Raw genomic sequence first — 23807 nt, 5'->3', positions numbered from 1 at the left:
TTACTGGCCGATGGCATTGGACAAGTCACTTTATTCCTTTACTTCAGTTTCCTCATCTGGAAACTGAGGGGATAATGTTACCTAACTTGTAAGGTGTTTGAGATGTAGAGAATTACACCATACATGTCAAGCTGTTTCAGTAGAATGTGTCACACAGCAAGAGATCAATGAATACTGCTGCTGTTAATTTATCACTGTTATTAATTGTGGTAGTCCCATATCCTGTTGGGAGAATAAGCCAGAGATAAATAAGCAAAGAGAATTCCTGTACCACAGGGAGGTACTTACTTAATTTGTTCACATCCCACAGGTGGGAAAGTTAATTGAGCTGCTGGCCGGCAAGGCAGGTGTGTTAGATGGCAGGTTCCACTACGGTACTGCATTCGGAGGAAGTAAAGTGAAGGATGTATGTGAGGACCTCGTTCGCCATGGTTATAACTACTTAGGGAAGGACTATGTCACATCTGGCATCACAGGGTGAGTATGCTGTTGAGCCATTTTCAAAAAAAAGGAATGGTTGTATTAGAATAGAAGGTTAAGGGCCCTTAAGGTGTATTCTGTCAGTATACCTTAAAGAGTGTGCTTTGAAACTGGGCATGATGGTGCATGCCTACAGTCCCACCTACTCAGGAGACTGGGATGGGAGGATCACTGAAGCCGCAGAATTTGAGTCCAACCTAGGCAACAGAGCAAGACCCCATCTCAAAGAAAGAAGTATGATTTAAGGTTTAAAGAATAAAACTTTACTGTTTCAAGAACTCTGATATAAGAAAATGAAAATTTAGGCCTCTCAGTGTCACCAGTTGCTGTGTGCGTGCGGAGGAGGACTGAGCTAGCTCGCAATAAACACCTCTTTGCTGCTTAAAGAAAATGAAAATTTAGAAAACTGATAAATTGAAGAGGGCTATTGGAATGGTTATAATTTTAAAAGTAGAAAAGATTTAATTTAACAAAACATGAAACACTTCAATCGTATATAATACAGAGGGTTTCCCTTAACTGTTGGACTTACTCTACATTTATTTAACTATCAGACAGTTAGTACTTTGATATGTGGCCTGAGGTCTAAAGTTGTGTTAAACATTTAATATGCGTTTGGCATCAAATGCATAAAAGTAAACAAAATTCCATTGTGTATATATGCCACATTTCTTTATCCATTGGCATCAAATGTATAAAAGTAAACAAAATAGACATGGTCCCTTTGCTTGAGAACTGACCATTTAAATTTGTTATTAGACATTTAAAAATACACAAACGGCAACTTCTCAGCAGGGCCAAATATGACTGCCGCCCCTTGCTGTCATATCGTCCTTCATTGCCCTCTGTAGCACTCATCATTATGATGTGTACCATGTAATGATGCTCCTTGGTGCTGTTGTCTGACTCCCCATTTGAAAGGCACCCACCTTGAGAGCAAGACTGGGCTCTTGGTCTCTTTAGTATTCTAGTTCCCATGCTAGCACAGGGTCTGACACACAGCAGGTGCTCTAGAGGTGCTTGTTTTTTTTTCTTTTTGTTTTGTTTTTTAATTGATTTTTAAAAAAATAAATGACAGCAGAATGCAGTACAATTCTTATTACACATATAGAGCACAATTTTTCATATCTCTGGTTGTATATAAAGTATGTTGACACCAATTGATGTCTTCATACATGTACTTTGGATAAGGATGTCCATCACATTCCACCCTCATTGCTAATCCCCTGCCCTCTCCGTTTCCCTCCTACCCCTCTACCCGATCGATCTAGAGTTCGTCTATTCCTCCCATGTTCCCCCTCCCTACCCCACTATGAATCAGCCTCCTTATATCAGAGAAAACATTCGGCATTTGGTTTTGGGGGATTGACTAACTTCACTTAGCATTATCTTCTCCAACGCCATTCATTTACCTGCAAATGCCATGAGTATATTCTCTTTTATTGCTGAGTAAAATTCCATTGTGTATATATGCCACATTTTTTTTTATCCATTTATCTTAGAGGTGCTTGTTAAATGAAGAAATGCAAAGAAGTAGATCCACCCAAAAATAGGTCTCTCCAAAATGAAGACAAAGGAGAGATTAGAAGATGCCTATGAGCAGGCGAATATTTGAGATAAGACAGATATTTTAAGCTGAGATGAGGAGGATAGGCCACTTGGAAAGTTTGATACAGAGGAAAAAATATGTTCAGCATCTTTCCAGAGAAAGAAATTAGTAAGTTCTGAGAACTGGAAGAGAGCAGCTAGCTTCCATGTGAGGGGGCTAAGTAGGTTGGAGAGGGCAAAGGCCAGCTCACCCAGCAAGGGCTCTCCCTGTCAACTGGTGAGAAACAGGTCCTTACAATTGTTTTGACTCACAGTGGGTTTTAAAGGATCAAATCAGTTGCTTAAATTAAGATACAGTTAGGTATCTTGTGCCAGCTCAAATCCAGGGACACAGTGCTTATACTGTTGTTCCAAGGTTGTGAGCTCCTTGGGGGCAGGTGTAGCTTGGCTGGAAGCACAGGAGGACAGAGCCTAATTGCAGGGTGCAGAGACTCTCCAGATATCATTAACATGCCCACATCCTTGGCTGTTAAAAATATGGAGTGCTTTTTAAAATGGTCTGTCCAGTAACAGTAGGGATTTCTTTAGGTGCCTCCTCCTCAAACATTAGAGAAAATCACATTTCAGGAAAAGACCAATAGTCCATTTCAAAAATGGTTCAGTAAAATAGCTAAAGGTCCTTATCAAAACACAGTTGTCTTTGATAAACCAGTCATCTTAGGCTCCACCCAGAAATAATGCAGGTGTTGACCAGAAAGTATACAAAACTGCAGGACCAATTTGGTGGAGCTTCTTGATTGTATATCAGTAACTATACTGACAGATCTGGGTGGTCATATCCTGTGTGCTCGGGCAGCTTCAGTCTATGTCCCTAGCCACACTCCCTCCCAGTCACCCCCAGCCAGAGTTTTCATTTCTTTGCTATTTATCTCCATGGCAGAGTATTTTTGTTTGTTTTTGCTTTTCTTGTGTGGTGCTGGGGATGGAATCCAATGCTTTGTGCATGTTACACAGGCACTCTGCTACTAAGCTGCACCCCAGCCCTCCATAGCAAAGTTTGAGAAGTACTGTTTAGCCTTTTAGTTCAAAATATATATCCTGTGTTTATTGTTGAACATAGTGAGGTGGAAAAATTATTTGTTTATTCTGTTGATAATGCAGTTGCATGGAGCTCCATAAATTCTATGCTGAGCAGCCACGTTACTGAGGATTAGAATCAGTCATTAGAACTAGAAGTAACCTTTGGCTGACCTTGTTTTATAACCAAGAAAACAGAGAAGTCCTCCTGTTTCTGTGCAACAGACCTGGGACAGGAACAGGGTCTCTGGATTCCCTCACCATTGCACCTTCCACTGCATTGTGTGACCCCCAGAGTCTGGTGGGGCTTAAGCCAGCAGAGTGACTTGATGGCTCCTCAAGCCTTTGCTATTGGCGCCAAGGTATTGGTAGTACTCCACTTGGGCATCGCTGAGTATGTGAAGTTGCCTCACTGCTGAGTCTGGGGCTTACTTTGCTCTTCTCAGTTAAGATCCCACTGTGGCTCAAAATGTATTTGTGTGTGTTTCGAGGTAGGCTGGTGAGGCAGGCGAGCTCTGAATGTGAATCCATACTACACCACTCACTAGCTGCGTCTTCTCCTCTCAGATCCTCCTCTCAGACATCTGGAGATTCTCTGCACCCTGGCTTTATTGCTTCATCTTCAGAATAGGTGTGACAATACTCCTTAGATAGTTGTGTGGATTGTGTGGCAGGTAATAGGTGCTTTCTTTCCTTTGAGGAAGGATGTCGCAAATGCTTCAAAGGCATCAATGCCTTAGTTTTTCTTGTTCTAGATTAAAAACAAAAGTTGTTTTGTTTTTTTTTGTCAAAGTATGTGTATGTTCATTCTTTTTTTTCAACTCTTACTGCAGTTTTTCTAAAGATTCATTAAATAAGTTATATGACATTTATTGAGCACCTGTACTAGACTATCAGAGGTGCTGGAGCCACAGTGGCAAAGGAGACAGAGAGCTCATCCTTGCAGTTTACTTCTTGTAGGGAAGACAGGCAATAACCAAAGAAGTTATTAAAAATACTATAGTAGCAAAAGGTGAAAGTGCACTACATGTAGAGACAGCTGGGTGGGTGGCAGTGCTGCAGGGGAAGTAAAACTCTCCTTTGGGAAGGGTGATCAGGGAAAGGCTCTCTGAGGTGGTGTGCTGTTGACAGAGTCAACGACCTGATGGGAGAATGTTTCGGGCCAAGAAAACAATACATGCAAAGGCCCTGAGACATGGACAGCATTTTGCATTTGAGGAATAAAGAGGTCAGCATTGTTGGAGAATGAGCCATGAGAGAATAGAAAATGAATTTGAGGCAGGCAGGTGCTGGATTATGTTTGCTCTTCTGGCTATTATATAGAATCTTGGCAATATTGATTCTTAGTGTGATGAGAAATGATATGGGAAGTTTAGAGCAAAATATCTTTTTGTGATTTACATTTTAGAGGGACTCACCCCTGTTTATTATGTGAAGAATAGATTGTCAGGGTATAAAAGTGAAAATAGGGAGAATCATGAGATGGGTTGTGGTAGTCCAGGCAGGAAAGGGCAGTGAGAGGAGAAAATCTGCACACAGCTTCACAACCTCTTTAGCTGCTTTTTGGTATGAAGGATTGAACCCAGGGGCAGTTAACCACTGAGCCACATCCCCAGCTCTTTTTATATTTTATTTTTTGAGACAGGATCTTGCTAAGTACTGTCTTTGAATTTGTGATCCTTCTGCCTTAACCACCTTAGCCACTTGGGCTGCAGGGATTACAGGTACACACCACCATGCCCAGTCCAAACCTAGTTCCTTAACCCCAAACTCTGACTTTTCTTTCAGAGAGCCTTTGGAAGCTTACATCTATTTCGGTCCTGTGTACTATCAGAAACTGAAACACATGGTGCTGGATAAAATGCATGCCCGGGCCCGGGGACCACGAGCCGTCCTTACCAGGTAAGAGAGAAGCACTTACAAAAAGAGTTTATTATGCAAGTCAAAACAGTCTTGCATTTTCTCGATAAGGCAAAAAGTAGACTCATGGAAATTTCTGTTTTCTTGAAATGTCAAAATGTAGGGTATGGGCTTAATAAAAATCATACATACTACCAACATGAAAAAGCAGCTGATCAAAAAACATTTCACAGGCTCAAGAGCAAAGCCACTGAAGTCTTGCCACCGTCTCCTAATACAACCATTTACTGTGTACCACTTTAAATGTGGTCCTTTTCAGAAATTATATATATTAGAAGGTAAGAACATATATACCCACACATATCAGTATACCTGTGTGCACCCATATGAACACAGAAAACACATACATACATTAGTTGGTAGCCCAAATCACAACGTACTTTTAAAAAAAAAAAATTATGTCGTTAGAGCTTAAGTACTTATATTTGCATACTTATTTGAATTAGTTTGAGGTCCATGCTTGCCCCAAGGCACCCTCAGTATCAAGCAAAATGTCTGTGTTTGGGTGATTGGGTAAATTTATTGGGAAAGAGAATTGTGACCACAGTTGGCTTTCTGTATCCACAGGTGTAAATTCACAGATTCAACCAACCACAGATCAAAAATTTCGAGGAAGGGGTGGGGGGTGTAGCTCTGTGATAGAACACTTACTTGCCTAGCGTGCTGCGTTAGGCAGCTTCTCATCACTGAGCCAGAAATACCTGACAGGAACTACTCAGAGGAGGAAAAGTTTACTTTGGGTGCATAGTTGCAGAGAATCAAGTTCATGGTCAGCTAGTTCCTTTGCTCTGGGCCTGCGATGAGGCAAAACATCATGGCAGAGGGTGTGTCAGAGAAAAGCTGCTCAACTCTTGGCAGCCAGGTAGCAGGGATATAGAGACTTGCAGCATAAGCCAGGGACAAAATATAGTTCCTAAGGTCATATCCCTGTGACCTGCTTCCTCCAGCTACACCCCATCTGTTTATACTTACCACCCAGTAGTCCATTCAGGTTATTAATCTTCAAATGGATTAATCCACTGATGAGGTTCCAGCTCTCATTATTGCTTAAAACCCCTACCTCTGAATCTTGCTGCATTGGGGATCATGCTTTCAAAATATGATTTTCAGGGGATACTCCAGATCTAGACCATGACATCTAGCATGTGTGAAGCCCTGGGTTCAATCCCTGGACTGCAAAAAAAAGAAAAGAAAAAAAATTTTTTGAGGGAAAAAATTGTGTCTGTGCTGAACATGAACAGACTTTTTCTTGTCCTTATTCTCTAATCAATATAGTATAGCACCTGTTTACATATCTTGCATTCTACTAGTATTATAAGTAACATACAGAGACTGTAAAATGTGCTGCGTGACGACATTTCGGTCAATGATGGACCACGTGTACAGTGGTGGTCCCTTAAGATTATAATGGACATGGAAAATTCCTATTGCCCAGTGACATTGTAGCCATGGTAACATTGTAGCTCAGCACGTACTCACATGTTTGTGGTGATGCTGATGTAAACCAGCCTGTGCTGCTGGTCCTGTAAAAGCATTGCACTGAACACTTACATAGAATGCACAATTCCTGATAGTGATAAGAGACAACTATGTAACTGCTTTACATATGCTCTATGCTTTTTACCATTACTTTAGAGTGTACTCCTTCTTCTCATAAAATAAATGTACCATAAAGCATGTATATATGTATGCCATGTATGCCACTAGCAGCAGCTGTGGACTTCTTGTGTTTACTGGGTCTGTGGACTGCATCATTTCTCTTGTGCCATATTTAGTCCTGTGTTTGTTCTTCACTTCCCTGAGGAGGAGGAGGAGGAGGAGGGAGCTATACTATGTATACACATGCATACACACCCCATAAGCCTAGATGTGTAATAAGTAGACTGTATCATAGGTTTGGATAAGTGTACTCTATGATGTTCGTACAACAATGGGATCCCCTGACATTGCATTTCCCAGACCTGTACCCTGTACCCCATTGTTGAGCCTTGCATGACTGTATGTGAAAGGTGTGTATAGGTATTATGCAGACATGCCATTTTATAGAAAGGATTTGCCTGTCTGTGGATTTTGTTATCCACAGGGGTCCTAGAACCAGTCCCCTGCAAATTCAAGGAATAACTTTGGTAAGCTAAGTATCACATCTTCTTAGGACCATTTTTTCCACCTGGAGAAACTTTGTCTAGAGAGTGGTTCTCAGCTGAGCTATTTTGCCCCCCACCTCCAACCCCTGGGAATATTTGATGATGTCTAGAGATGTTTTTGGTTGTCACAAGTTGGGAATAGGGAGGGAGGTACTGGTATCTAGTGTGTAGAGACCAGGGATGCTATTAAATGTCCTACAGTGCATGAGACACCCCACAACAAAGAGCTCCCAGCTCAGAATATTAGTAGTGTGGGTGGGAGGAACCAGATGGTAGATGTGATGTGGTCTCATCTTCACATCAGCTTGGACAGTGTCTCAGCTTTTATTTTTCTCATATACAAAGTGGAGGTGATTATACCTATGTCACAGAGTACTGGTATATACAGCAAGTATATAGCACAAACTGTAGAAGATGCTCAGTAAAAACCTGGTCCCCTTCCTACTGGCATTGAGCATTATTTGGATGGTATGTGTAGAAAGAGGAAAAATGGTGCTATTAGTGTTTTTGGTTTTGTTTTTTTCCCAACCAAGAAAGAAACATAGGTGATTTAATCCCTTGAGCTTCAAACTGAACAAATGCACATGTCTGTTGAAATGATAGGCATACATGTGCTTAAAATTGCGGAAAATAGAAGAGAGGTTGACATTATCAAGGTAGTAATCGCCATGGTGATGGGACTCTGTAGATGTCAGTGTGTTTCTCCCTTAAATTCTGATCCCTCGTAGACTTCCATATTAGTTACATCTAAAAACTATTTCAAAGTAACATAACTGTTAAAGCAGTTATTTCTCTGTTTTGCTCTGTTGTATGAAAGAAGTTACTGCTTTGGATTACACATGAAGACTCCAGAGGGCAGGGTCTATGGTCAGTTATCTCAGAGGTTAAACTACAAGTAGAAGGAGCACCTCCTAGGGGTGGTTCTCCTAGCAAATAAAAATGTGTAGGCATGTCAGTTCTGACATAGTGTTAACATACTGTTTTCATTTGGACCTATTTGTAAGATTTTCATGTGTAGACTTTTTTCAGCAAATGATCTTCAACATACCAGATTTCCCATTGTCACTTTCAACCATAAGAACATAGACAATTTTAAAATTTCAGCATGTGTTGGCAGGTACTGTATTCACCTTCATAATACTTTAGGAGACCTGTGGCAACAACAAAGAAGAAAAAATGCTGTGGAATAAAGCAGGCATGACCCTGAGTTCATGGTTCCCTCACAGAACACCCCTCAGAAGTGTCGTAAAATAAGCTAGCCACAGAGCTCACTTCTCCACCCTCCCCCAAGTGATTTGTGTGATCATTTCCAAGGCAGAGTTGCCTAAATTGTTCAGAATCTCTAATTTTATCTACATCTCTGGATCTTGGATTCTTAACCTTTTATTCTTCAACTCAGCATATATATAAACCACACAGTTCATTCAAGAGACTAACAAGCCCTCAAGCTATGGCAGTAACTATTGGAAACCATTCTTCTTCCAGAGTCTATTCTGCGTAATTTTTCTTGATTTTAAATAACAGAGTACCAAGATATCTCTGGAAAACACTCAAAGGCATTGTTCCCTGATTTGAACATTGCACTGTCCTAATAACAATGATAATGATGGTGGTAGTAATGCTAGGACTGGTGTTTCATGTGATTGTACATTAGTGGAGTATTGTGTCATATAATAAATATTATATATAATTATGTTATTTTTATTTAATAACAACCACCAAGTTACTTCTTTTCTTATTTGAGACTCTTTGGTTAGGTATTTGTGTTAGTCAGCTTTCGTCACGGTGGCCAAATACCTGACAAGAACAACTTAGAGGAGGAAAGATTTATTTTGGCTTATGGTTATGAGGTTCACTCCATGGGCAGCCAACTCCATTGCTCTGGGCCTGAGGTGAGACAGAACATCATAGAGAGGGCATGGCGGAGGAAAACTGCTCAGCTAATGGCAGCCAGAAAGGAGAGAGAGAGAAAGGATGCACATACCCAAGGACTCAGGAACAAGATGTGATCCCCAGGGACATGCTCTCAGTGACCTACTTCTTCCAGCCACACCCCACCTGCCCACAGTTACCATCCAGTAGTCCATTCCAATTATGAATCCGTCAAATGGTAAACCCACTGATGAGGTTATAGCCCTAGTAATCCAGTCTTTTCACCTTTAAACACTGCTGCATCATCATGTGAGTTTTTCAGGGCACAGTCCAGATCTAAGCCATAACATTACTCTTAAGTGCTTTTTTAAAAAGGTAAGGCTGAACAGCATGCTCAAGTTTCCTGTACAATACATGACCAGATCCAGGTGAGCCCTGCTCCAAAGCATCATGTTCTTAGTCTCTATGGAGTGCTGCCTCCTTGTTTGTTTAATATGGTAATAATATATTTGTCCAATAACTTGTTTCAAAGGCAGCCCACTGAAGGGCGATCTCGTGATGGTGGCTTGCGTCTTGGAGAAATGGAACGTGACTGTTTAATTGGCTATGGAGCCAGTATGCTTCTGCTAGAGAGACTAATGATTTCAAGTGATGCCTTTGAGGTTGATGTCTGTGGGCAGTGTGGACTTCTGGGGTATTCCGGCTGGTAAGTGGATATAGTCTCTTATGTCATACCCCTTTTCTCTAAAATCATAGCTCAAGAATTGTCCCTGGATCATACCCACATGTTCTCCAGTCTTGGCCTGTAATCTAGGGTGTCCTCCCTATCCTTGCCTTCCTGTGATTGGGCATTCTGTGTGTGTCATCTGTCTGCATAATGATCTGTTTTCTATACCATTCCCAAGGAATAGAGACTTCATCTTCTTTTTAATATTATCTCAAGTATATTTTACAGCCCTATTCTCCTGAAAAACTCCAAGAAGATACATTGTTAGATGTTAGAATTTACAATCTGTTTAAGAAATTTTGTAGGAAAATTGTGTCAAAAGTCCTTGTTTTTATCTTCAGACACAGTGAACCAAATATGTTGCCTCAGGTCTTAGAGCAGATGGTGACAGAGCCAGGACCAAGACCTGGTGGCCTGATCCTTACCTGTAGTGTACTCCAGCATGGCAAGCTGCTTCACATTTGAACTGTTCACTTCATGAGGGCAGAAGGCATGTCTGTCTCAATCAGTCATTCAGCAAACTTGCGGAGTATCTGCTATTTGACAGACAGTGCTCTGGGCTCCAGCAGTACAGAGTTAGCAAGGTAGATGAGGGCTGCTTAAAAAGAGCTTATCTTCCATTCATTCTGATCATGTGGTCTTGTTGATCTTCACTTCTTCAGCCTGGGATTTGGTGGGTGCTTCATAAAAAAATAATTGATAAATGATAACCCTGCATTTGTCAGATTGCCAATGAGTAATGCAGTTTATAAAGAAATTATTTTTGGTACACAAAGGCCAGCTTAGAGAATGACACTCCCCAGTTTGTTTGTGCAATAGCAGCACCTTTCTATGGTAAGTGGTTCTGCTCTGCCACCAAAGAACATGAAGCTTTATTTAAGGTTATTCATGACCCCACTCGTCCCCATAGGCAAGGGAACCTGTGGTGCCCAGTCTCCCCTCCCTCTTCTGCTGAGACAAGATCTAGCAGAGTGCAGGCAGGGATGGGAGGTAGCCACCACACCCTCAGCAGCCCTCAGCTGCCCTCTCCAAAGCTGCTCTTCCTAGGAAGGGACCACCCCCACAACAGTGAGCATTCATTGCCGGGCTTTAGGAGTACACAGGCCATCTTTTCCCCCACTGAGTCCTTCCCAGAGCCTCCTTCCCAACCTCTTACCATCCTCAGCTGCCAATGTCTTGATTGAATAAAGCTGATGAAGAATCAGAACAAGGGGGCTTCTGAGGACACAGAGTGTACCTTGCTAGTTAAATGTAAAACCTTTTAGCAAATTATTTTATGACAGGTGTAGAGGAGTTTATGAGTCCTGTCCATGAAGAAATTGCATTTTAGGAACTAACAGAAGAAGAAGTGGCCACTTGCAGTTCATTCTTTTCATAAGGTTGCAGAGATGGGGCGACATTCTTCCCAGAATAAGCCTGGCTCTTTCTTATATCAATGAGATGGGGGTTTGTTTCAGTCCTGAGATGTCTATTCGTCTTTTGAAATGCATATTGAGCTTGCTTTTCATAGTCTGGGCTGTGTAACTAAAAAAAAGAAAGAAAAGAAATAGCATAATAGGAAGATGCCGGGAACCGAGTTCCACTATGTTCAAATTTGGCACAAGGATTTTTAAGTAATTTACTTTGAAAGGGCAGAAGAGTCATTCCATTAAAAACAGTAGTCATGAAACTTCAAGAATAGTTTCATTTTCTTTTCTTTTTTGCATTCTCCATCTCCACTGAATGGGGAAAAAGCAGTAAACCAGGTTCACTTACATACTTTGAAAGCTTCCCCTCTCCTCCCTGGGCACTCAGTTAAACCAAAGCAAATGGGAAAACCTGTGTTCAGCGGTGGTTTCTGCACTATTCTTTTCTTTCCTATCTGTTTCACATATAGATCACACACATGGCATGGCAGTGCCTGAGTTTGAAGTTTGTATGTTAGTGTGTATGTCTGTGAAGTCTTTAACAGAGGACTAGATGAGGTTATGCAGTTCGAGGGTCTTTGCTACAATTAAGCAGACCTTGCTGTACCATGTGTTTGATTTTGAGCAGCCTATGCCCTTGATGCCACAGAAAGACTCCTGATGTATTTGGTAGTCTAGCTGCCTCCTTGTGCGCTGCTTTCTGGCGGAGCAGCATAATGATGCTGTCATTTTTCCCATCATTACCTGACCGCGTTTGCCGAGTTGTGTAGGAGGGAGTGCAGCGTTAGTTGGAGAAAGTCGCCCTTTTAATGAGTAGCACAATGGAGTCTGGGTAATTAGAGCAGTTCAGAACCTTAGGACAGGCCTTTGTGGATGATTTGCACATTAGTAAGGCATTGCTATGGGGAGGTTTACAGCAAGGCTGTTGTCCTCAGAAGATGCAAAGGGCAGAAGTCACAAAAGAGGGTCCCTATTAAGATAATTAGCTCGTAGAGGATATTTCACTGGACAGTCATTTCTCAGTGAAGCCACAGCCACCTTCTTTTGCTGTCTTTGTCCTAAAAAAATCAGTTTATTTTAATGTTGTTCTAGTCTACCATCAGGGAAAGGCAATTACACACACACACACACACACACACACATGCATATATGTATATACACACAGCATTGGGACATTTGAAATGATGGAGAAATTTTTAAAGATAGAGAAGAGTAATGTGCTATCCAGAGTACATGGGCTAGTAATGGGCTATTGTGTGTACATTCAGCACATATAGTTATTTTTAAAAACTTAGATAGGGGTTATAGTGTAATATACCAGATAGGAAAATCAGCAAGCAGTTACCCCAGTCCAATCCACTTTCCCAGTTAAATTAAATCATGAATATGATTCCTGAATAAATTAGATGCACCCAGGCACATTGAAGATATAATACTTAAATTCTGTATAAATACTGCGCGCTAACCGATTGCGCCACTGGAGCTCCTAAATTCTGATGCATTAAAGAGGTAATTTTTTTCCCCACATTTTTTATTGGTACATTATAGTTGTACATCTTGATGGGATTTATTGTTGCATATCTATACAAGTATACAGTATTACAGTATAATTTGATATCCCTCCCCAGCACTCCCTCCCCACCTCTCACCCAGTCCCTCTCCCCTACTGATCTCCCTTTGATATTTTTGGAGACCCACCCCCACATTTGTTTTCCTTTTTCCTCTCTAGCTTCCACATATGACAGGAAACTTATGACCCTTAATCTTCGGAGTTTGACTTATTTTGCTTAACATGATGGTGTGGTCTTTAGTTCCATCCATTTTCCTGCAAATGCCATGATTTCATTTTCTTTATGGATGAATAGAACTCCATTTTGTGTGAGTGTGTGTGTGTGTGTATCATATTTTCTTTATCCATTCATCCATTAATGGACATCTAAGCTGGTTCCATAGTTTGGCTGTTATGAATTGTACTGCTGTGAAATTGAGTATGCATGTACCACTGTAGTAAGATGACTTTAATTCTTCAGGGTAAATACTGAGAAGTAGTATAACTGGGTCACATGGTAGTTCCATGCCTAGTCTTTTGAGAAGCCTCTATACTGATTTCCAAAGTGATTGTACTAATTTGCAGTCCCAGAAACAGTGTAAAAGTGTTCCTTTTTCTTCATATTCTCTCCAGAATTTGTTATTTGTATTCTTGATGACTTCCATTCTGACTGGTGTGAGATATAATCTCACTGTAATTTGATTTGCATTTCCCTAATTGCTAATGATTTTGAACATTTTTTTCATGTATTTGTTGGCCATTTGTATTTCTACTTTTGAGAAGTGACTGTTTCATTCACTTGCTCATTTATTAATTGAGTTATTGATTTTTTTGGTGTAAAGTTTTTTGAGCTTTTATATATTCTAGATATTAATCCTCTGTCAGAAGAGTAACTAGCAAAGATTTTCTCCTATTCTGTGGGTTCTCTTTCCCATGCCTAATTGTTTTCTTTGTTATGCAGAAGCTTTTTAATTTGATACTGTTGCATTTATTAACTCTTGGCATTATTTCCTGAGCTTTAGGGATCCTATTGAGAAAGTCATTGCCTCTGCCTAAAAGCTGGAGTGTTGACCCTATGTTTTCTTTTAGGAATTGCACAGTTACTGGCCTAACTCTGAAATCTTTGATCCATTTCAAGTTGCTTTTTGTGCAGAATCTACATATGGATGACTAGTTTTCCCAGCACCATTTGTTAAAAAAGCTGACTTTTCTCCAGTGTATGTTTTTGTCACCTTTGTCAAGGATCAGTTGACTATAGATATGTGGGTTTGTCCCTGTGTCTTCTATTCTGTACCATTGGACTGTGTCTGTTTTTACCATGCAGTTTTTGTTACTATAGCTCTGTAGTATTGAAGTCAGATATTGTGATGCCTCCAGCATTGCTTTTTTGACTTAGAATTACTTTGGCTATTCTGGGTCTTTGATTCTTCCAAATGAATTATAGGACTATTTTTCCTAGATCTTTGAATAATGTCACTGGTGTTTTGAAGTGTATTGCATTGAATCTGTATATTGCTTTTGGTAATATGGCTATTTTTACAATATTAATTCTGCCTATCCATGAACATGGAAGTCTTTTCATCTTCTGAGGTCTTCTTCAATTTCTTTCTTAAATTTTCTATAGTTTTTATTGTATACATCTTGTTTTGTTTAATTTTGTTTTTTTAGGCTATTGTGAATGGAATTGTTTTCCTGATTTCTTCCTCAGGAGATTCATTATTGGTATATAGGAAAGCTATTGATCTTTTTATGTTGATTTTGTACACTTTGCCAAATTTGTTTATTAGCTCTAGCAGTCTTTAGTGGAATTTTATGGATCTTCTAGATACAGGATCATGTTATCTGCAAATTGTTATAATTTGACTTCTTCCTTTCTTATTTTTATCCCTTTTATTTCCTTCTTTTGCCTCATTGCAAAAGAGGCTGGAGTTTCTGGTACTATATTAAATAGGAGTGGTGAGAGTGGACATCCTTGTTCCAGATTTTAAAGGAAATGCTTGCAGTTTTTTCCCATTTACCCTGAGGTTGACCTCAGGTTTTTCATAGATAGCCTTTATGATGTTGAGATAGGTTCCTTCTGTTCCTAGTTTTTTCCATGTTTTTATCATGAGTATGTGTTGAATTTTGGCAAAGGCCTTCTCTGCATCTATTGAAATTTTTGTTCTTACTTCTGTTAATGTGATGAATTACATTTATTGCTTTGCATCTATTAAACCATCCTTGCATCTCTGGAATAAATACAACTTGATTGTGGTGTATAATCTTCTTAATAAGTTGTTGAATATGATTTGCTATAATTTTATTAAATAATTTTGCATCTAAGTTTATGTGGTCTGTAGTTTTCTTTCCTTGATGTGTCCTTTTCTGGTTTTGGTATGAGTGTGATACGGTTTCATAGAATGAATTTGGACATATTTCATCCCTTTCTATTTCATGGAATAATTTAAGGAGTATTGGCATTAGTTCTTTAAAGGTAGAATTCAGCTGAGAATCCATCTGGTCCTGGGCTTTTCTTTGTTGGAAGGCTTTGTATTACTGCTATATCTCATTACAAATTATTGGTCTATTTAGGTTTTCTTTGTCCTCTTGATTCAGTTTTGGCAGATTGTGCTTGTCTAGAAATGTATCCATTTCTTCTATATTTTCCAATTTACTGGAGTATAAGTTTTCAAAATAGTCCCTGATGAGATTTCTGAGGTGTCTGTGGTGATTTCTCCTTTTTCATCCCTAATTTTATTAATTTGTTTTTTCTCCCTTTTGGTTAGTTTGGTTAATGGCTTATCAATCTTGTATGTCTTTTCAAAGAAGAAACTCTTTGTTTCATTGATCTTTTGTATTTTTTTTCTCAAGTTCATTAATTTTGGCTCTCATCTTACAATATTTCTTACATCTTACAACATTTCTTCCTTCTGTTAGTTTTGAAATTGCTTTGTTCTATATAGGCCTTGAGATGCATCATTGGGTTCTTTCTGATTTTCTTATGTTGGTACTCATAGCTATAAACTTTCCTCCTAGAGTTGTCTTCATAGCGTCCCAGAGATTCTGATATATTAAATCACTTGTGTCTAAGAATTTTTTAACTTCTCCTTCTATTTCTTTTATCACTCATTCATCATTTAGAAGAGTATTGTTCAATCTCTGTGTATTTATATAATTTCTGTAGGGTTTGGTTGTGTTGATTTTTAATTTCATTCCATTATGCTCTGATCAGATGCAAGGAATGATATCAGTTTTTTTGTATTTGCTAAGCATTGCTTTGTGGCCTAAAATATGATCTATTTTGGACAAGGTTCCATGAGCCACTAAGAAAAACTGTATTTAGCTGTTGTTGGATGAAATATTCTGTAGATGTCTGTTAAGTCTGTTTGATTTATAATACTTTTCAGGTCCAAAGAATGTTTACTGAGTTTATTTCTGGATGACCTGTCTAATAGTGAGAGAAGTGTGTTGAAATCACCCAGTATTACTCTACTGGGATCTGTCTGGTCCTTCAATTTGAGTAGGGTCTCTTATGTAATTAGTTGCACCTACATTTGGGGCATAAATATTTATTATTATTTTATCTTCTTGTTGGATTTTGTTCCCTTTACCAATATGAAGTGTACTTCTTTTTATCTTCTGATTAGTTTTGGTGTGAAATTTGCTTTGTCAGATGTGTCATAGCTACGCCTGATTGTTTTCAGTCTCCATTCACATGGTATATCAGTTTTCATCCTTCACTTTCAGCCTGTGGCTTTTTGCCTATATGGTGCATCTCTTGCAAATCAACTTAGGTCTTGTTTTTAATCCATTCTGCCAGCTTTTCTCTTTTAATTGGAAAGTTGAGACCATTTACATTCAATGTTATTATAGAGATGTTGATTAATTCCTTCCATTTTGATTTTTTGTGTGTTTAATTTGATCCTGTTTTCAATTGCTTAGTTACCCTTCAAATGAGATTTCTTCTTCTGTGAGCTCTGAGGTTTGTTTCTATAATTTCTTCTGTGTGCAATATTTCTTTAAGTAAGTTCTATAGTGCCAGTTTAATAATCATGACAGTTATGGTCTCTCAGGACTTGGAACACATCATTCCAAACCATCCTGGCCTATAGAGTCGGTGCTAAGAAATCAGAAGTGATTCTGATTGGCTTGCCTCTGAATGTGACTTGATGTTTTTCTCTTGCAGCTTTTAAAATTCTATCCTTGTTCTGTATGTTTAGGCATTTTAATTATAATGTGTCATGGAGAGGTTCTTTTTTGATCTTGTCTATTTGGGATTCTAAATGCCTCCTTTATCTGGGTGTCCATCTCATTCTGAAGGTTTGTAAAGTGTTCTGTTATTATTTTCCTGAAGAGGTTATCCATTCCATTACTTCATAGCTACAGCCCTCCTCAATTCAAGTGATTCTTAAATTTGGTCTCTTCATGTTGTCTCAGAGTCCTTGTATATTCTGATCATGGTTACTTATTTTATTTCTTTAATACTGTCTGAATGTTCAAAGAGAGCCACTTTGTCTACCACCTCTGAGATTCTGCCTTCAGCGTGGTTTACTCTATTAGAGAGATTTTCAGCTGAACATTTTGATTTATTTTGTCTTTCATTTCCAAGATTTCCGTTTGGTTCTTCTTCAGTATTTCTATCTTCTTATTGAATTTCTCATCCATATTCTGTACTGATTTTCTTAATTCACTCAGTTGTTTTTCTGTGTTCTCTTGGAATTCATTGATCATTTATAATGATTCTTTTGAATTCTTTATTGGAATTTCATCCACTACTGTGTTTTGTGGGTCATTTGCTTTAAGAGGTGTCATGTCAGCTTGCCTTTTCATATTTCTTATATTCCTGTGTTGGATTTTTATGCAGCTGTTGGGAGATTTCTCTTCCACTCTTATGTATGGATTTTTTTAGGGCATAGTCTTCACTTGCCAAAGTGTCCTAGAATGATCTGAATTGAGACCACCTTGTAGGTGTGTTGTCCACAGCCTTTGGGTTCTTTCTCTCTGTATGTGCTACAGCAGTGGATGTCCATAACTGGGACATGAGGGCCCACCCCTACTTGAGACCTGATTGTTAGTTTGGGTTTTTGTGTCTTCAGTGTTTTGTATTAAAGTATAGTTGAAGATTGGGTGTCATTAATTTGTGTGTGGAACGTGGTACACTGTCTTGTGGTTGTGTTTAATTCAGAGTTTCTACCCTGTGATCTTGTAGTGTCCCTATAGGTTCCCAGTACCTCACATAGGGTGAAACAAACAATAGCAACAACCAATGAAAATAATATACAGCATTAAACCAGATACTTGGTTCCTGCTATGACATCTGTAATGTTAATTGCCACAAAACCAGAAAGGGTAGCATCAGCAATTGCCAACAGCAAAAATAAGTAACCATGAACTATTATCTGTCTTAAAGCAAACAGCAGGTGTCTACTATATATCCACAGCAGTAATAATTGCAACAGCATTAATGGTGGGACAGAATAACTCCTGTTAATAAACCAATTAGTGCTACAAGATGGTAAGAATGCAGTTAATTAAGAGAAAGGAAGATATAATAGGAAAGTAGAAAAGAGTTCATAATTTCAGAAAATGATCAGATAGATGCAGAAGAGATGTAACATGGTTACATTATTTATATTAGATAATTTATTATAAGGAAGGAGGAGAAAATAGAAATAATAAAGTAAAGGTAGAGTGAGAGAATAATAGAATTTAGCCATTAGCAGAAAAAAAAAAAAAGAGAAAAACAGATCAAATCAGTGAAAAACAATACCAATCTAAAAACCTAACCCTCGGAGGACAAGGCAAAGAAAAATAACTACATCTTAAAAATGCTGAAAATGAGGAAAAGAGACACATGTATATGTATATATGTCCAAGATCCAGTCAGCACAGCAAAAACAAAACAACAACAACGAAAAGATCCTTAATGAAAAATTATGGAATCATCTCCGCTGAGATGGACAGAATAGTCAGTGGAAATAGTTGGACATTATCTGTGCCCAACTGTCTTTCCATTTCTTCTTGGGCTATGTACTAAGAGTGAGAGCAAGGGCTGGGGTTGTTACCTCTTCTTTTTTGTGTTGCTTTCCAAGCTGCCAGTTGTAGTGGCCTAAGGCTGAATCTGGTTCAAACAGTTCTCAGTTTCTCTTCTTTCCAGTATGAGGCAGGATGGGGTAGGAAGTAATGTCAGTTGGAGTTTTGTTTGCACAGACTGATGCACTTCCAGGGTGGGGCCACTGCAGAATTTTATGAGTGGAGTTCCAGTGCCTGGGTCTTAGGTCTAATCAGGCCTCAGGGGCTTTGCTGACACACGTCTGCTCTGGAGAGATTAAATCCACACACCCCTTGGCCAGGCAGCTGCCAATCTCTGTTGGGAGTCTAGATCTCAGGAGCCTCCAGAGGATTCTACTGAAGGATTGGCTGTCCATGAATACAGCCTTTCCAGGCTTCCCAGGCTTAGTCCAAGTACACTCGCACCCGCATGGTTCAGATTCCAGCCCACTTCAGCTTGTCGTGTGAGCCACCAGACTCCTAGTTGGATTTCCTTTTGCTTTTCTGACTTGAATTCTCATTCTGCTAGGTATACCCTAGAAGGCACTGGCCGGGCAATATAGCTGTGTTAGCTCAGATCTTCTGACTCCTATAATGACAGCTGCAGCGAGACCACCTCAAGGTGGCTCCCACCTCAGCTCTCTGAGTCCAGTTGGAAAACAAAGGGTACTTTTCAAGCACCAGTGCACAGTGTAGCCTCTGGATCAGCTAAGGGCAGCCTGCTTTTCTGATCTCAGGTTTTTCCATATTAAATCTGTCCATTGTACTCTCTGTGCTAAATCAGCTGCTGCCCCAACCAACTTGGCTTCAATGTAGTCTGTTTCTTTGTTTAATGTATCCAATTTTCTGAGTCTCTAGGACACTCTGTCCAGTAATATTAAGTTTTAGTGAAATTCCTCTTTCACCCACCTCACAGAGAAGCAGTACCCCTGCTGCATTAATCCCCAGCCATATAGCACCTAGGAATGCAGTCTTCCTCTAGCCTGCCAACTGAATCCTCCGCACCCCACCGTAATTTCTTAGGTGATCTTTTAAGAAAAGTTAATATTATCACTGTCAGTAGATCAGGTACCACAGTGTGCAGGCACTCAACCGTCCCCTCATCTTGATGTCAGTGTCCACGATGGTTCATCCTTCTCCCATTGTCTCCAAGTTCTGTCTGTACATAGTTACTCACCACCATGTTCAAATTCTCAGCCTCAATACTTGTTTTTCTTCTCCAAAATAATAAAAATTTTATCTTGGTGCTTACAAAATTTACCTTTGCTTATTGTAAAATATTCATGTTACAAAAAATGCCAATCACATTAATTCCCACCACTCACAGATGACTACTTAACATTTTAGTGACCATTCTTTGGAACATCTCTGATTGCCTTTTGTTCTTTAATTTTTACTTAATTTTTTAAAATCATAAACCCTTTCAGGATTCTAATAATAACAGAAAATGCTATTTTAAACCCCCTTTTAAAAGGTTTAAAATTTTATATATGATTTTTGAGGCTCAGAAACAACCTGAGCCCCTGCTTGGGACTGTGCTATTTAGCAGACTTCTTTTTTTCACACCACAATGTGTCCTGGACAGCTTCCCTTTAATTAAGGAGTCTACACTGCACATTTAATGGCTGCCCAGTGTTCTGTATAAATATGCTATAATCACAGAACTATTGCTAGTGGGCATTTGTGTAGTGTCCTGCTTTGTAAATACTGTGGTCATGAACATTCTTGTGAGGTCCTGTTTGGTCTGAAACCTGAAAGAATAGTTCACTTTCTCTCCAGGGTGCCTTCTTTAGTTGTATCATTAAGACCTAAATTTAACTCCTTCCTAAAGGAAGAGAAAAGAAAATCCTACTTGGAAAACCGACCAGCATTCTGGTTAGCAACATGGGCTGTTGTAGGAGTGAGTGGAATACACACATGTGTGCACATGCACACTTCTTAGCTTTGCACAGGGGACAGCACACTATATAATACAGTGGCTTCTATTACTAATAGAAGTGACCAAACCTGAAGGTCACTGGAAAAATTAGCATTTGACTGGATGTCTTTTCAAAAGTCTGGTCTTTCCACCAGACTTAGAGTATTCCAATGACAGGAACCAAATTATAATTATTTATTGAGCACCTTACTTAGACTAACATACTAGTGTAGAAGTAGATTGTTATCACATTCATGATGGTTGAATGGATCAGTTAAAAACTCACCAATGAAAAAAAATCTAATTCTGAATGAATTTCAAGTAGTTTACATTTCTGGGGTGCTTTCAAAACAGTATGTGGACAGATATTTCACATTTCAAAGAGAGATCCAGAAATGTGGTAATAACTGATTCAAGTTGTATGCTTTTAAAACTGGAAGGAGTGGTGTTTATTTTATTTTTTAGTTTGCTTCCTTGGATGTTTCCTTTTATTTTCTGGGCACATATGTGCACATTTGATGATGTGACTGAACACTGAGGAACAGAAAATTGACTAATACAACAGTAGAATTTGGTAGAGCGTATTCTCACTTCCCATGTGCAGGCCTTTATTTCTGAGTGGTTGTCCTTCTGACACATGCTGACTTGGGTTTCAGGTGCCATTACTGCAAGTCATCGTGCCATGTGTCTTCCCTCCGCATTCCGTATGCCTGCAAGTTGCTCTTCCAGGAGCTGCAGTCTATGAACATTATCCCCAGGTTAAAACTGTCCAAGTACAATGAATGAGATGGAGAAGGTGGGTGAGTGAAAGCAGTGGTTGGTAAGTTTGATGCTGTGGAAAGCAGAAGGGACTGAGAACTGTTTCTTCTTCTGAGAATGACTTCTGGGATTATTTTCTCTCAAAAACAAACAGAACTGATGGAGAAGCTTTGTTGTTCTAGAAGACTGACTAGACAGCCTTCATCAGTGAGCCCCGAGCCACGGGAGAAATGCTGATGACATGGACTGCAGTGCGTTGGATCCACAGTGGACATGACCTAAAAGATAAACAAGCTTTTATTTATGATCTGTAGCTTGAAATCTACTCAGTAGAAAAGACCTTACTCCTTAAAAAGAAAGTTTGGGTTTAAATTCCCCACGATATCTTCTGGTTAACAAAACTTAAGGTTCTCAGGAACCTTTGAGGATGAGAAGAATCGCCTGAGTTCATTCCTGGACTCAAGTTGAGGTGTGTGATTGTGAGCAGGGTGTGGACACAGCAGGGCTATGGGAAGCTGAGATGAATCCGTAAAGTGCTGGATTTCTGTGAGGGGATAAATTTTCCCAGCAATTAAATCTTGCCATCACATGCCCAAACTTTGTGAAAAAAAATTACAAAAAAATCTTGGGGAAATACAATAAATATATTCTTGTAAGCAGGAATATCACTTTTCTTATGGACCCAGTTGTACTATTTTGAACCTCAGTCATACCATAAAATAATGTTTATTAAATGTCTGAACAGAACTCCAGGAATGTCTTGTTATTTCCCATCAGGATGTTAGTTGTCCAATCTCTTCTGCAGTTAGCCTTCCTCGCCCTGGTCTGTTTTGCTCTTAACTGCTCTGCCCTGAAGCTGGATAAATATTTTTTATGCCAAGAATTATTTATAAAATAGGAGTCTGAGAAGCTTTGAGAAATGGACTGGGGTGACATTCCCAATGTGTCATATTGAAAATGGCCCACACAATGTTAATAAGTGTTATATACCAATAAGGATCAAGCTCCAGTGTCAAAATGAGGTTGAAGAACTATGTTTAACCAAGTCAAACCTACCACAAAACCTTCTCAAAACCTGTAGCCATCTCAAGCTAATGAGTATTGGGACCTTCTGAAGGTTTGGGGTTAAATTCCCCAAGATATCTTGAGAACTCAGCCTCATCTTGTTTTCTTTGTGATCAAAGTGTAGAAGTCAGGAAGGCTCCACAGCCCAAGCAAAATGGAGGCTGCCGTGCGAGTGAGCAGGCCTTCCTCAGCCTTGGCTTGAGGGACTGGGTAGGAGAAGGAGTTCATAGCCCACATCCTTACTGCACTGGCTGCTCCTTCTCTTAGATTGGCTTTATCGTTCTCAAAATTGATGGTGCAAAAAATGACTAATAATTGATTGTATGTGCAGTCATGCTGTACTCTGTGGGCTATTTAAGGAGTCTTCTGGGTCGATCTTGACCATCTCCTATACCGAGGCAGCAGCACTTCCCAACTCCACTGAAGACGCAGTGGTCCTGCCACGTGTGGCACATAAGATCCATGAATACTAGAGGGTCATTTGGAAAGAGCAGTGTCCTGGATATGGTACAAAGACTTCTGTCATTTAATCATCCAGTGATGTGCACTGGAGCAGGACATGACCTCTGCCTAAAGGAGCACGCACAGGAAGTCAAGACATAGCGGACAGTCACAGAGCATAACGCACCACTGCCTGTGGTCAGTGCTCCAGGAGATGTAGAAACTCCTCACAAGGGTCATTACCCCCTTTATACAAAAAAACCTTACCAACTCACTCTCCAGCACCTCACCACTAAGAAGGAGGGGCACAGGCTTCCTCACTTAGGGAGCTTTGTTTTGGTTTTGTCTGTGGAGGTATTTTTGAGTCAACAAAGGTGACTCTTTGTTTTTAATTCAAATACTACTAAGTGGTCATATTTCTTTCAGATGAACATTTCTTTTGAAAATCATTTCAGGCCATTCTGACAATTTGGGGGAGAATCATCTATCTAACCTTGGAAATTCTAAGTTCTCTTAAGTTTCCAGGACCTAAAGAGAGGAAGGGATCCAAATGGAGATATCCTTAGGAGAAAAACTATCGGGTTGATATTTCAAAAACCAGCAGATACTATATTTGAATAACTATTTGTCTCTAAGAAGTACTTTAGTAAAGAGAAAAAGAAGTCAAAACCAGTGAGTTCATTCTACTACAGTTTTTTTTTTTTTAAATGTTTTTGTAAGGTCCTTGTTTTCAATACTACCAGTTATATTGCCATCACCAAGAGTCTGTGACCCTGACATGAGCTTTGGCAGGATCATGGCACTGGAAAGACGAAACTGTGGGCTATAAGTGGCCAGGACACGCAAGATTGCAAGGCCAGGATCCCAGACA

General features: G+C 39.5%; 1 protein-coding gene and 1 long non-coding RNA gene across 8 annotated transcripts in view; one reads left to right on the top strand and one right to left on the bottom strand.

Annotated features, from left to right (window-relative positions):
• The window catches only part of Polr3b (RNA polymerase III subunit B), a 129482-nt gene extending 107305 nt beyond the window's left edge, over positions 1–22177 (top strand). For all 6 annotated transcript variants that reach the window (XM_071609570.1, XM_027942168.3, XM_071609573.1 and 3 more), the window contains 4 exons: positions 311–477; positions 4894–5007; positions 9574–9747; positions 21328–22177. In XM_071609570.1, coding sequence (XP_071465671.1) covers positions 311–477; positions 4894–5007; positions 9574–9747; positions 21328–21457 — 585 coding nt within the window. In that variant the 3' untranslated portion in view covers positions 21458–22177. The remainder of the gene's footprint in view (positions 1–310; positions 478–4893; positions 5008–9573; positions 9748–21327) is intronic.
• On the bottom strand, positions 8237–18892 carry LOC114098181 (uncharacterized). 2 transcript variants are annotated; one of them, XR_003583703.2, is made up of 4 exons: positions 18768–18892; positions 10925–11292; positions 10194–10448; positions 8237–8320 (listed from the first exon to the last, which is right to left on the bottom strand). It is a non-coding gene; the product is annotated as an uncharacterized lncRNA (long non-coding RNA). The 2 variants fall into 2 exon arrangements; XR_003583700.2 differs by lacking the exon at positions 8237–8320 and having other exon boundaries at positions 9950–10448.
• Positions 22178–23807: the final 1630 nt, after the last annotated feature.

The sequence above is a fragment of the Marmota flaviventris genome, chromosome 3, assembly GCF_047511675.1.
Source record: "Marmota flaviventris isolate mMarFla1 chromosome 3, mMarFla1.hap1, whole genome shotgun sequence".
NCBI lineage: Eukaryota > Metazoa > Chordata > Mammalia > Rodentia > Sciuridae > Marmota > Marmota flaviventris.
This window is presented reverse-complemented; position numbering and strand designations above follow the sequence as displayed.